At 45.6% G+C, this 12,984-nt stretch overlaps 1 protein-coding gene across 2 annotated transcripts in view; it reads right to left on the bottom strand.

Annotated features, from left to right (window-relative positions):
• Positions 1-5,469, bottom strand: part of EXOC4 (exocyst complex component 4) — a gene marked incomplete at its 5' end in the record, with an annotated part of 369,114 nt that extends 363,645 nt beyond the window's left edge. For both annotated transcript variants that reach the window (XM_082751522.1, XM_082751523.1), the window contains one exon: positions 5,384-5,469. In XM_082751522.1, the coding sequence (XP_082607648.1) occupies positions 5,384-5,469 (86 nt within the window). The remainder of the gene's footprint in view (positions 1-5,383) is intronic.
• Between the last annotated feature and the right edge of the window lie 7,515 nt (positions 5,470-12,984).

The raw sequence follows: 12,984 nt of genomic DNA, 5'->3' as shown, positions 1-12,984 counted from the left end.
CACAGGACTCACAACCGGTTATTCACAAAACCACCCGTTTCTGCTTCCCTGTTTTTTAAGGGCAGGCTCTGCCCCAGCTCTGCACGGGGTGGTCCCTCAAGCTTTCCATGGCACGGTCACACCTGCATACACTGGGCACCCCAACCTGCTGTTAAACAGAACCAAAACACATTAAACAGAACCAAAAACCTGCACCCAGCCCCACGCTTACCACTCACACACTACACACAAATGTCCCAAGACCACTCCAGGAAGATTTATCATTTAGGACCACGTTCTGCCATATGCAATTTGTTCTCCATGCGTTTCTGAGCTACTTATCTTGTAGAACTGCTGCTTTTCATAACGTTGGAAAACACTATTAGCAATAAAAGAGGTTTTAAGAGACCATTACCATCCACACAGATCAGAATAACTTGGCTTTATTTCTCGTGGCAGCTATTTCCCAGCTGTAAGAGCGAGGGCATCAGCTGCACATCCATCTTCCCCGCTCTACATCACAACCGGGGATACCGCTTCTATTGCCTTCGACACAACGAGAAGATCAAACACCAGGTCGTTAGGAAGAAGCCATTTAACGAAGCTCACTGTAAACGTTATGAAAATAATGGCCAGAAACTATTAAAAGGGAAAAGAAGAATTTTGCTCAAGAAAAAATCAAGTTTGTTCGAGGGTTCTGCCTGCAATTTCAACTTCTGCTGGTATGAAAGTAGGAAGCACGCTACGTCCTGCCTCACTTTTACTTCTCCTTGACATCTGTCATGTGTGTTTGCCAGTGTGAAAGCTTCGCTACAAGATTTCAATAAGGTCTTCCAGAGTCACTGCCGAAGTTTGTTTCCTCCCAATTAAAGCAGCTATTAAAGGCCAGCTTTAAAAAACAGCCACCTTTAATTGGGAGGAGGAACACCTAACAATAAATAAAAGGCAGTCATTCACCAATTAAAAATCTGACAGGATCTTTCAGAAAAAAAAAAAAAAAATGAGCGTTTGCTAAATGCCAGCTTGCTTGTTTCAGACTACAAAAGCTGCTTCGAGCAGCTCCGAACAAAACAAAAGGTTAAGCAAAATCAATGTACGTACACGTGTCTGTCCTCGGAGAGATTAATGCATATATTCCCTCGGTTGTCCTCGTGCGGATGAACAGAGTTTCCTCCATTCTTTGCGCTGCTTTTTTAGAAAGGCAGCGTGAAAGCCCACGTGGTGAGCACTGCACCGAAAGCTCCTGGTGTGCCTTTTGGTCTTACGAAGGAGATTTTTCTTCAGGAATCTGAAGCAACAACTCACACTCTCATCCAAGGGCACAGGGAGAAGATGAAGACTGCCCAAGCCACAGCAGAGGTGGATTTTATTAGCATGCTCTGCAAATATTCATCAGGCTTCCCAAACACTCCCTATTTCTAGAAGACTTACTGTTAAGAACACAGCCATACTCCAAAACCCACATCTTCTTTAGGAGAAATGCCAGTTTCTCCCCCAAAACACGAGTTTGGGTGGGATCCCTGCCCACAGCAGGGGAGTTGGATAATCTTTAAGGTCCCTTCCAACCCGAGTCATGCTGTGACTCTGTGAAGAAGCAAACCATGCCCAAGCACCCAGTGTAACCCCACAGCAACCCCACAGAGTCCCCACCTCGCCACTCAGCCCTGCCAGCAGCTCCTGGCCTTTGGGAACAGCTCAGCACATCGCTCCCCCCTGACAGCAGCCCCACAGGAGTGCAGATGTGGCACCATGCCCCTAAAAAGCACCCCACCTGTGGGCTACAAGACAGTTATTCTGGCCACAAGCCACCCGAAATCGCTCTCTGTTCTTGGTAGTAACTGGAGAACCACGGTGAACTCGGTCACTTCAGGAATCCTACAGGAAACAGCTCCCAAAGAACAAACCCAGCACAACAGGAAAAGCTGACACTTCACGGGGAGAGATAAGGGCCTGGCAGCGGGACAGTTCTTCCTCCTCCATCTCACACTCATCTGCGCTCAGAGCAGCTGAAAAGCAACGCCACAGAGACCGGGAACAGCCCCGAGCTCCCACACTGCACAGAGACGCAGTTTAGGAGCGTTATTGGAGGCTCAGAGGAGGTCAGAAACTTCCTCAGGCTCCTTTTCAAGGCTGCACGGCCACTTGGTGCAACAGAGCAACCCCCAGCCCTGCCACGAGACACCCTCTGCTCCATGGGCTCGTACGCAGTCGACTTTCCTGAAGCAGCAGCTCTCGTTTCAGATCAGAGCCTGCAAAAAAAGACCACTTCTCACGTGATTTCAGTGCTGCTCTAACACGGTAGGGCTTTGCCAAGGATCCGGCCCCAAATACTCTCACTGAAAAGGAGACTGGTTCTGCCCCTAGGAAGCTCAGAGTCCCTAAATCTGGCATCAGAGGCAAGTGAATTCATTATCCTCTTGCAGTAGAGAGCCCTTTAGCTTGAGTAGACATAAAAATATATCCCTTCATTAATAAAATCATTTGTATTTATAAAGCACCAATCTCCATGTTTCAAAGCATTTTATAGACTAAAACAGACTCGATATTGCTGACCTAAACAGCATTTCTTCCTGAAAAACACAGCCAGCTCTGCTACAATCAAGTAAAATACAGCAATGCTTGAAGTAACCCCTCTGGTTTGGTTTGTTTGCAGCAGAAGAATGCAAAGTTTTGCTGCTTTTCACGCACAGCTTCCTTCCAGGGGCCTTCCGCACAGCCACGAGGAGAACTCAGCAGCCTTCTCAATAGGGAAACGCAAGGGTAAAGCTCCCAGGGCTGGCAGGAGAATCCCTGCAAAGTGTTTGGGAACAAAGCTATCAAGGAAAGAAAACTTTGCTGCATTTCAAACTAACAGCAGGCTGTTAAAATCCCTAACATCTTGCTGGAGACGAATAAAGAAAGAGAAAGGTTAAAATTTGTTTGCAACGGCATTTTACGAACACAACAAAAAACGTCACCTGTTTCACTTCCAGGCTCACGTCGTCTGGCCCAGCACGACACCTCAAGCACTACACCCAAAGCAAGCTCTAATTAAATTTTGGAGGTTTAATTATCACGCTGGCCTACTGAACAACTTTAATTTCATGAAGTCGATAACCTCAAGGTTGCACCCAAACGCTGGACGTAACCTACCTCAGCTCTCGGTGCCCGTGAGCCAAAGATTATTAGACAAAGATGGTTTCTTTTTTGGTGAACACAGTCATATAAGCTCATTCTTATATCATAAATTAAATTAGGAGTTAAGATTTATCAAAATCAAGACCTAGATGTAAAGGTGGCCCTTACAATTCTTCAGTTTCTATTGGGAATTACAGAAAACACGTCAAAAAAAGTAAGACTAGAGGAAATGCTGCAACGATGCATTTACATAATTCATTCTTCCACTACCCACAAATAACCCTAATTTACAGAAAATACAGCAATCTATCAACAGTTCACCACATTTGTCTCTCCAAATCATTCAAACTTGAGGTTGACCAAGAATTAATGAGCACACCACACTTTAAATCCACACTATGTACATTTATAACATGCAAGTGCAGAGTAAGAGCTCAGGATCCAGGTAGGAAGCCCGAATTGTGGCAGTTTTCACAACGATTCAGGTATTTGTTATGCAAGCATTCCTTGGAAACTCATAAACGAGTGCACCCAGGAGAGTTTGTAGGCCTAAATATAAATTTTAATAACCTCATACTTGGCTATTCAGCACTTGTTATATCAAAAGTAAGAAGTTATCAAAGCACACTGCTACGATTGTCTCACGTTTACGCCGTGTCACATCAGCATACACAGCAACCTGCAGGAAAGCTGGCCTTGCGTGTACACACAGCTCCAGCCTAAACAAATTTGTTTTCCTAACTGGTTTTCTTACAAAACTAACGAGCTGGAGACAGGCCTGGCCGTGCCAGGCATCTCCTTTCATTCATTTTTCAGCGCGATGCTTTGTTACCTATTACCACGCGCTTCCAAGGCTGCGGCGGTGACCCCGGGAAGGCAAAGCAGTCGTGTGAACCTCCCGCTTTTCTCCCTTGCCATCTACCTCAAGTTCTGCAAGATCTGAAAGAGCGGTTTTCAGAAATAACGAAAAGGAAGGGGATTTTGTCCTGAACACTACGGCTCACACAATACTTTTAAATTAGATCGTGAAATGTGCTAGGTACGGAATTATTACCACTCTAACTTCTCCAAAGTAGTAGAAAAACCACAGTTTCTAGCAGTTTCTGGTGGAGAAGTGAAGTTTGAAAGTTCATTCAATGCATAGTAACAGAGCAGTATGACTGCTTACACACAATTTGAAGCGTGTAAGATGTGCATTTAAAAGCTTCAGGGGGAAATCAGCCGCCAACTCACTGGCTGTAAGCAGCCCAAAAATGATTTGTAAGCAGCTGAAAAAGGCACAGAGGGAAACTAACACACTGCCAGGTCCGTGCTTGGATCCAAGTATATCACAGAGCCATCCTCCAGCATAGTAAAGGAATAAGGGCAGACTGAAATCAATTCCCAAAACAGGACGAGACACGACTGCCTTCTTTGCATCCCCTGCAAGGCAGTGAGACTTGTTGGGGTGGTGCTTTTTCCACTCTCGCATCCTAAAACAGGACAGCATCTCCACAAAGGACTTCCTAGTCCTTTCACTTCTCCAGCCAGCCTTACTCCACCCAGTGCTGCTGCGTGACTGTGGACAAGGGTCAACTACAGACTCCAGAGCAGTAGGGAAGCAGTGCCCTGACCCTCCCAGTAGGACACAAAGTTGGGGCTTGCTGTAGCCTTGCTCCTGTGACCCCAGGATGCTGGAGACAGCAAGGTGGAAATGGGAGACGAATGATAGCACGGTTTGGGTTGGAAAGGACGTGAAAAGTCATTCAGCTCCAATCCCTTGCCATGGGGGTTGGAACTTTCCATAAAATGAGGGTGCCCAAAGCCCCATCCAGCCTGGCCTTGGGCACTGCCAGGGATGGGGCAGCCACAGCTCCTCGGGGCAGCCTGGGACAGGGCCTCACCGCCCTCAGATGTAAGAATTTCTCCCTTTTAGCTAATCTAAAAGGGAGTATGTTAGATTACAGCCATTCCCCTGTCCTATCACCACACCCCCTGACACCCAGTCCCTCCCCAGCCCTCCTGCAGCCCCCTCAGGCCCTGGCAGCCCGCTGGGAGCTCTCCCCGGAGCCTTCACCAGGTTGAACACCCCCATCTCCCTCAGCCTGGCCCTACACCAGAGGGGCTCCATCCCCTCAGCACCCCCCCGGCCTCCTCTGGCCTCTCTCTGCCACATCCCTGTCCTGCTGCTGGGGCCCAGAGCTGAACGCAGGCCCCAGGTGGGGTCTCAGGAGCAGAAGGGGACCGTCCCCTCCCTCAGCAGCGGCCCCGGGAGCCGTACGGGCGGGCTGGGCCGGGCCGCCCCTACCTGATGACGGAGATGAGCAGCCCCGAGGGGTCCTTGCTCCTGCTCATCGCGCTCCGGTAGCGCCCCGCCGACTCGCCCGCCGCCATCTTGCTCCCCCCTCAAAGCAGCGCGCAACCATCCCCGCTAGCGCGGCGCAGCCAATGAGAGGAGAGGGGGGCGGGAGGATGAGGGGATGCGGCCCAATAGAAAGCGCGGAAGGGGATTCAAGGTGCTGTGCGCCGTGCGGGGAGGGCCGCGGGGTGTTCTGGGAGTTGTAGTTTTTGTGGGCGTGGAGCCGGCCTGGTTCGCCCTCAGGTGAATCACAGAATCAGCTAGGATGGAAGCGACCTCCAAAATCATCGAGTCCCAATCTGACCTAACACTAACCAGTCCTCCACTAAACCATATCCCTAAGCTCTATATCTAAACATCTTTTAAAGACCTCCAGGGATGGTGACTCAACCACCTCCTTGGGCAGCCCACCCCAATGCCTAACAACCCTTTCGGTAAAGAAGTTCTTCCTAACATCCAACCTAAGCCTCCCCTGGTGCAACTTTAGTCCATTCTCCCTCGTCCTGTTACCAGGAACATGGGAGAACAGACCAACCCCCACCTCGCTACAGCCTCCTTTAATGTACTTATAAAGAGCAATAAGGTCACCCCTGAGCCTCCTCTTCTCCAGGCTGAACAAGCCCAGCTCCCTCAGCCGCTCCTCATAAGACTTGTTCTCCAGACCCCTCACCAGCTTCCTTGCCCTTCTCTGGACTCACTCGAGCACCTCCATGTCCTTCTTGTAGTGAGGGGGTGACATGGAGGGGGCAGGCCAGTGACTTGCTGACCTCGTCCTCCGCGCCTCGTCCCCCTTGTTCTCATTAAAACTTCCATTTCCCCCCTAATTCCCTTCTGAATGCAACAATTCTCCTCTTTTTAATGGTTATTTTTGTCGAAACAGCTCTGAAGGCTTGCAAAATAAAAAGACACTGCTCGGAAATTGCCCCAAACTGCAGGCAGGCAGCACCTGCAGCAGCACAGGGTCTTTTAAACAAGGTTAAAATCCATTAACCAGTCAGGAGATTATCAAAACGGTTGACAGATGTATCCACAAAAAGCACAAAACCCAAAAGTCTTTTATTTTTCCTGAAAATTACATAAAATGGGGTTGTAAAGGGCCACGTCTGCCCTCATTCCCCTGACAGAAGCCCGGTAGTGCTCCCAAACCCCTGACATGGTGGCATGAGGTGGCCTTGGCCTCAGTCATATCCACTGTGAGCCAAATGAGGTGGCTACACTCCTACGTAGGAATGAAAATGAAAAAAATGTGTTGGCTGCTGAGAGTACAGTGTCCTACTTTGGCCACAATGACCCCATGCAGCAATACAGGCTTGGGGCAGGGTGGCTGGAAAGCTGTGCCAAGGAAAAAGATCTGGGGGTGCTGGTCGATGCTTGCTTTATTATGAGCCAGAAGTGAGCCCAGGTGGCCAAGAAGGCCAACGGCATCCTGGCTTGTATCAGGAATGGTGTGGCCAGCAGGGCCAGGGAAGTGATCATCCCCCTGTACTCTGCTCTGGTGAGGCTGCACCTCGAGTGCTGGGTTCAGCTTTGGGCCCCTCACTAAAAGGACATGGAGGTGCTCGAGTGAGTCCAGAGAAGCTGGTGAAGGGCCTGGGACACAAATCCTGTGAGAAGCGGCTGAGGGAGCTGGGGGTGTTTGGTCTGGAGAAGAGGAGGCTCAGGGCAGACCTCATTGCTCTCTTCAGCTCCCTGAAAGGAAGGAGTGAGGAGCTGGGGGTCAGCCTCTTCTTACAGATAACTAGTAATAGGACTAGAGGGAATGGCCTCAAGCTGTGCCAGGGAAGGTTCATGTTGGAAATGAGGAGACATTTCTGCTCAGAAAGAGCAGTCAGACACTGGGACAAGTTCCCAAGGAAGGTGGTGTTGTCACCACCCCTGGTGGTGTTCAAGGAAAGGTTGAACTTGGAATTTAGGGACATGGATTAATGGGTGACATTGGTGGTCAGGGGATAGTTGGACCAGATGATCTTGGAGGTCTTTTCCAACCCTAATGGTTTTAGGGTTCTATGAACCAGCTCACACTACAAATACTGGCTGTGCATTAGAGCCTCATACAGGCTGATGACACCCTCATGGGGTTACCAAAACATCATGTAATTTAATTTAAGTCACAGTGCTTTTTAAAAATGGCTTTACCCTGTTTTTTCCAGGCAGGCAGTGAGGTGTGGTGAGCTGAAATAGCCCAGGCAATCTTGCATTTGGTACTGATGGGAAGCCTGCTGTGAAAGGAAACCAGACCGATGTTGCCTTCTGCATTTTCACCCCTTCATGCAGCTGGAGCTGACAAACCAGTGTCAGTTCACAAAACAGCAGGGAATTGACACAACTTTGACATTTACTGAAGTTTTCAGATCTTCAGCATTTACTGAAGGCCAGCTTCCTTGTCGGGTCTGCTTCTTTCACTATCCATAAGCTCCCTGTCTTGCCACAGTACCATCCCTCTTTAAAAACAGCAAGGTGTATGCTGCTGTGTTCAGGAGTTAGAAATAAAATAAAATAAAAAAAAAGGTTGTTTTTTTGTATGTGATGTCAAAAAAAGTTATCTTACAACTGCTGCCTGCCTTTCCCCGTTTGGAAATGAAGGCTAAAGATATCTTCCCAGTGAAGTGCTTTGAGAGCCCGTGTTAAAAACACCACTCAGGACCTGGGTTATCATTACAGGGGCAGGAATTTCTTAGCAAATGCAGTAGCAGTTATCCAGGTACTAATAGTCACTAAGTGTTTTCTGAACCAGGCTCACTCCATCATGTCAAAGACGTTACTCCTGGTTGCTATTCTGGAGCTGTTTCTTCAGCCCAAAGCTGCACGTTAATTATTTTAATTGCAGGAAAAATGCTGAAGTCTGCAGGTAAGTTGACGGTATCCATTTATGCAAACTGGATTTGAAATATAAGGTAATTGGAAGCACGGTATTCCTCGGGCTTATTTGCAAGGGGCTATTCTTCCACAGTAGCTATTGTGGAAGAATCTTTATCTTATCAATGGTTGTATCTATTTTAATTAGCAAAATGGCAGAATAAGTTCAAGCACAGGCACTTTAATTCTGAAATAAAAGGTACTTTATTCCTGAATAACCGGTGTGTTTTCAGAGCAGAAAAATTACTCCAAAGTAAAGTGATTTTTATCTCAAGATAGGTAGCGCACGTGACGTGTGTTCCTTTATAGCAGTTCTGCTCCATTTCCCCTGTGCAGACAGGCTCTTAGCTCTGCAATTTGCAATCCAGCTATGCCAAAAAGCTTATCTTTGTTGATTTTCTGGGGAGGTTTGCTAATGCCTTTGCTCGAGGATGGTGATCTGAATGGCGTGAGTTTTATGAGCTGGCTGGAGGGAGTTTTTTCACAAACTGCCGACTTGCCAATATTGTTTTTTTGTTAATTGGCAATTTGTATTGACTGCTCTGTACCGGCACGTCCTGGAGATTGCAGTGGGGATGAAATCAATGTGTCCTGCCTTTTCATTCCTGACAGCTACAATAATCACCTCATTTAGGAGGAACTTCATCAGGACAAACAACGACAAATCTCCCCCAGAACTGTAACCTTACTGACTTTCAGCCCTCATCTCTAATTGCCAAACCACAGCCTTGTTCCTTTTATGAGCTATTCACTACTGACTGAAACAGAGGCATAGGTGCAAATTTATGTTTTCTTTAAACAAAAGGAAAAAAAAAATGACACAATAGACCTGATGCAGCACATGAACACCAAGATCTCTCTTCATTAATAATATATGATACAATGAGGATGAAGGGTTACAAGAACAGCATTTTCTCTATACACAGTTTGTGAGAAAGATCTCAACCTGAAAAGCAATGGATTGGAGGTAGGGGGACAGAAATGTACATTTTCTTTTCACGTTTTTTTCACAGAGCATTTTACTACTATGAGGTATATCTGGTAAAATGAGTGATTCCTTGAGTCCTCAAATAAAATAAAGCCCAAAGTGGCCAAAACGTTTTCTAGATGATAAACTAATCAGTGTCATAATGCAGAGGGGTTCAGGAAAGAATTCCCCTGAACCAAAATGAACTGGGAAGCACAGATGGCTTCACTCCTCCTCCCTATCCTCCCATTGTAAGGAATAAAAACGAAAAGGCTAGGTGCGGAGGCGAGCACACACTCTGTTGTTTCTCATCCACTGGGCCAGTCACCCATGGGACCACCGCAGTGGCAGAGAGCTATGCCAAAAGGAAACCTAAATAGGCAAAGACAGACAAAGTCTTTTGCAAATATGGTTTATTTCCATCAGATAGCCATTAAAATCTCCACTGGCAAAAGAACTCTTCTACACACAACACGTATGTCACTTTAGGGGATGGCTTTACCCCTTTCCCAAGACAGCTTTACCTGCAATCTTTTTCATAATTTATCCACCGGTATTTTCTAGGAGTCACTTACGAATTCCTAAGTCTAACAGATTTACCAGTGCTCAGCATCGTTGTATACACAGGCTCCTCATCCACAGGTTTAACATTTTAAAAAATACCAAATTTTACATCATTATTTCATTTCAAACATTACTAGAAATGTCAGAGAAGGGTTCAGCTCACACCGATATCTTACAGGTGTAATTTCCTTGTCTGTAATGCGTTTATATTAGTTATAATGAAATTACCTTTGACTTGCATCAGTGTAAATGGGAGCAGAGTGAAGGCCAGAGTTTCCATCTAAGTCTGTAGGAGCAATTGTACTTTTATAAAGCAAGCATAATTCAGTTGGCATACATCAGTCAGTTTAATAAAATATATTTCCTCTTCTTGCAGAGTTTGTCACCCGGACATCAGCTGCATTACACTGAAATTGGTCCACGGTCAAAGAATTAGGCCCCAGACCCCCACTCCTTGCAAGAGATTTAATTCTGTTTTTTCTTCTGAAGCTTTAGCAGTCTTTACAAATCTGCCTGAGTAAGAACTGAAAAAAAAAAAAAAAAAAAAAAAAGTGTGCTGAAACAACAGGATTTGGCTCTACAGTTAGTCATTTGTCTGAATGACCTTGTTATTCCTATTTACCATTATGTAAGTCTGAGCTAAAGGTGTTTCGGGTTATTTTATTTATTTTTTTTATATGACAACAGTCAGTATCTCTTCCCAGCACGTAGCTGCCATCAATCCCTTCTGTCTCGGCTTGTGAATAAGAAGTAAGCAACCCATGGGGCAGCAGAAGTCATCACCTGGCTTAATGCTGGGAATCAAGGCAGAGATATGATTCAAATGCCTCCTTACTGTTTTTTTTTTTTTGCCTCCTGACATTTCCCAATTTGCACTGTGTACTGCTGCTGCGGGAAAAAATAGTAACTAAGATTAAGCTAAGTGGAAAAGTACTGCTGCTTTTCCAGTGTCAAAGCCACAGAACCTGTGGCAATGCAGTCCTTGGAAGAAATCAGAGCAGAAGTGTGAGGTATTTCTCTTCATATGCAGGTAACACACTGTGAAAGAAGAAGATGAGCTGTTCTCGTTCTGTAAACTTAAAAAACAGATTATTGGGGTTTATGTTTTCCTCTTTATTTGATTTATCTTCACTAAGGGAATGCTGGTTTTGCAATTGTACAGTCTGTAATCATACAGAGAGACAAGACTGAAGCAGACAATTTGACAGTTTGCTCATGCAGTTGGTGCCTTGTTTCAGTTTCAGACCTGACCAGAATGAGGTGGGGACAGAAACCCTGTAACTGAATACGGAATAATCTTTTTTTTGTTATTAATTTTGTGGCTTGCTTTGTTAATTGATATCATTCCCTGAGAAACAATACATTGCAAGGTGGTAAACCAGCTTTCTTACCTAGTTATGCCTTAACACAGTTAAAAGTTACAAATTCCTATGAAACTTGAGCCCCATCATGTGCATTCACCTTCCAAGAGCTTGAATATGCTCCATGGCCTTCTCAGCAAAGCCCATTTATACTTTTCCACGATAACTTTATTCAAATAGACAATTTTCTGGCAGTGACAATAAATGTAGAATGAATTCAGGTTTTCCACCATTACTGGGTACTGTAGGTGCCCCAAATCTTGGCTTAGGAAGCCTAGACATGACTTACCTGGTGGTGCCTTCCCTCTTACTGCTCAGACAATCCTCCCATTTGATGTCTGGCATCCCGTGGTCCTCAGCTATCTTCCAGATTAGAAATCTTCAGCCTCCCTCTCTTTATACTGTGAATGACAGCAAGCTGCGTAATGCTTGGTTGAAACTCAAATCTCTAAGCCTCATCTTCATTTGGAACTATGGAAAACTTGAGTGTGTAAAAAATATGAAAAGCAACATGTCCTGACTCTGTCATGCTTAATTTTGCCTTTTTCCCCCATCTTTTCTTTAGAGAGTTCTTAAAGCCTACCCATGAGCTCCTTATTTTGACCCAGCTCTGTAAGTTCACCACGTCTGTCTGACCATCAGTCTCCACATAATGACTTTTGGATCTGTTGTGTGTCAACCCTTGCCTCAGGTTATAAATGAGCTGTTAAGTTTCTACAGTTTTGGAGAAAATATGTGCCCAGACAGAAATGAAAGTCCCTGCCTACACTGAGGTGGAACGACATGCTTAGCTGCTGTTCTCCAGCAAATTCACGTGGGATGGAGAGGTAACAAATCCCTCAACCCAAGAAAAAAAAACTTAGATCAGCTCTCCACCTTATTAAACTGTAGCCAGACAAGCATACAAACCCATTGGAGATAAGATTTCATAAATTCCACTGCTCACAGAAGTATTTCATCCTACTGAATGCAGCTTTGGATATTTTCTGCTTTGTGTAACTAGCAGCTGCAGGCAAGAGAAACAACAAAAATTTGAACTGAAGTAAGTAAAACTCCCAGTACCAGCAACGCACTTGTATTTTCAAGAAAAGCAGCAGTGGTATCAATCCTTCCAAAATGAGACATCAGACATCCAATTTCGAGGCTTCCCTTGCAGAAAATGGGGCATAACTTTCAGCAGCCGAACAGTCCTTTTGGCCTCAAATTTAATTTACTATGAAGTGATATAAGAGAAGGATAATATGACAGTTGTTGTACTTCTATAGCACTTTTGACAAAGTAAATATATCACTGGCAAACATCATAATCCCCGTTTTACAGAAGAAGCTCTGACCCAGTGGTACTAAAATCGAGCAAACAACAACAAGCCCCATTTACCTTACAGTCTTAAAGTTTTGCTGCCAAGGAGAAGAAGGAATCAGAATGATCTAGACTCAGTCTGCAGCACAACACGGTTGAAGGGTGGCCAAGTTGAAGGACATTTCGGGGAGTCGGTGCCACTGTAAGGGCTTTAAACAGTGCTGTGCATGGCCAAAATCTGAGTGTGCCCAGTGTTTGACCTTATCCTGAGACAAAATATTAGAGAGAAAAACAGTTGCTTTTGGAGAGGTCCTTTAAGAGAAAAAAACTGCAGGTTTTCTGCCTTGTAATACCACCGTACCAGAGCAGCAGCCTGCTCCAGATGTGCTGCTGTGTTTTTTGACCATGCACACTCCATGCTTCCTTCAATGGAGCCGGTCAGCTCCTGTCGGTTTTGTCACCCTGACCCGTGATGCCATCCCTCTGAATTACTCCCATTTGGT

This window comes from Aythya marila (assembly GCF_965140915.1).
Source record: "Aythya marila genome assembly, chromosome: 1".
Lineage (NCBI taxonomy): Eukaryota > Metazoa > Chordata > Aves > Anseriformes > Anatidae > Aythya > Aythya marila.
The sequence above is the reverse complement of the archived record's forward strand: the minus strand, read 5'-3'. Positions and strand labels throughout refer to the sequence as shown.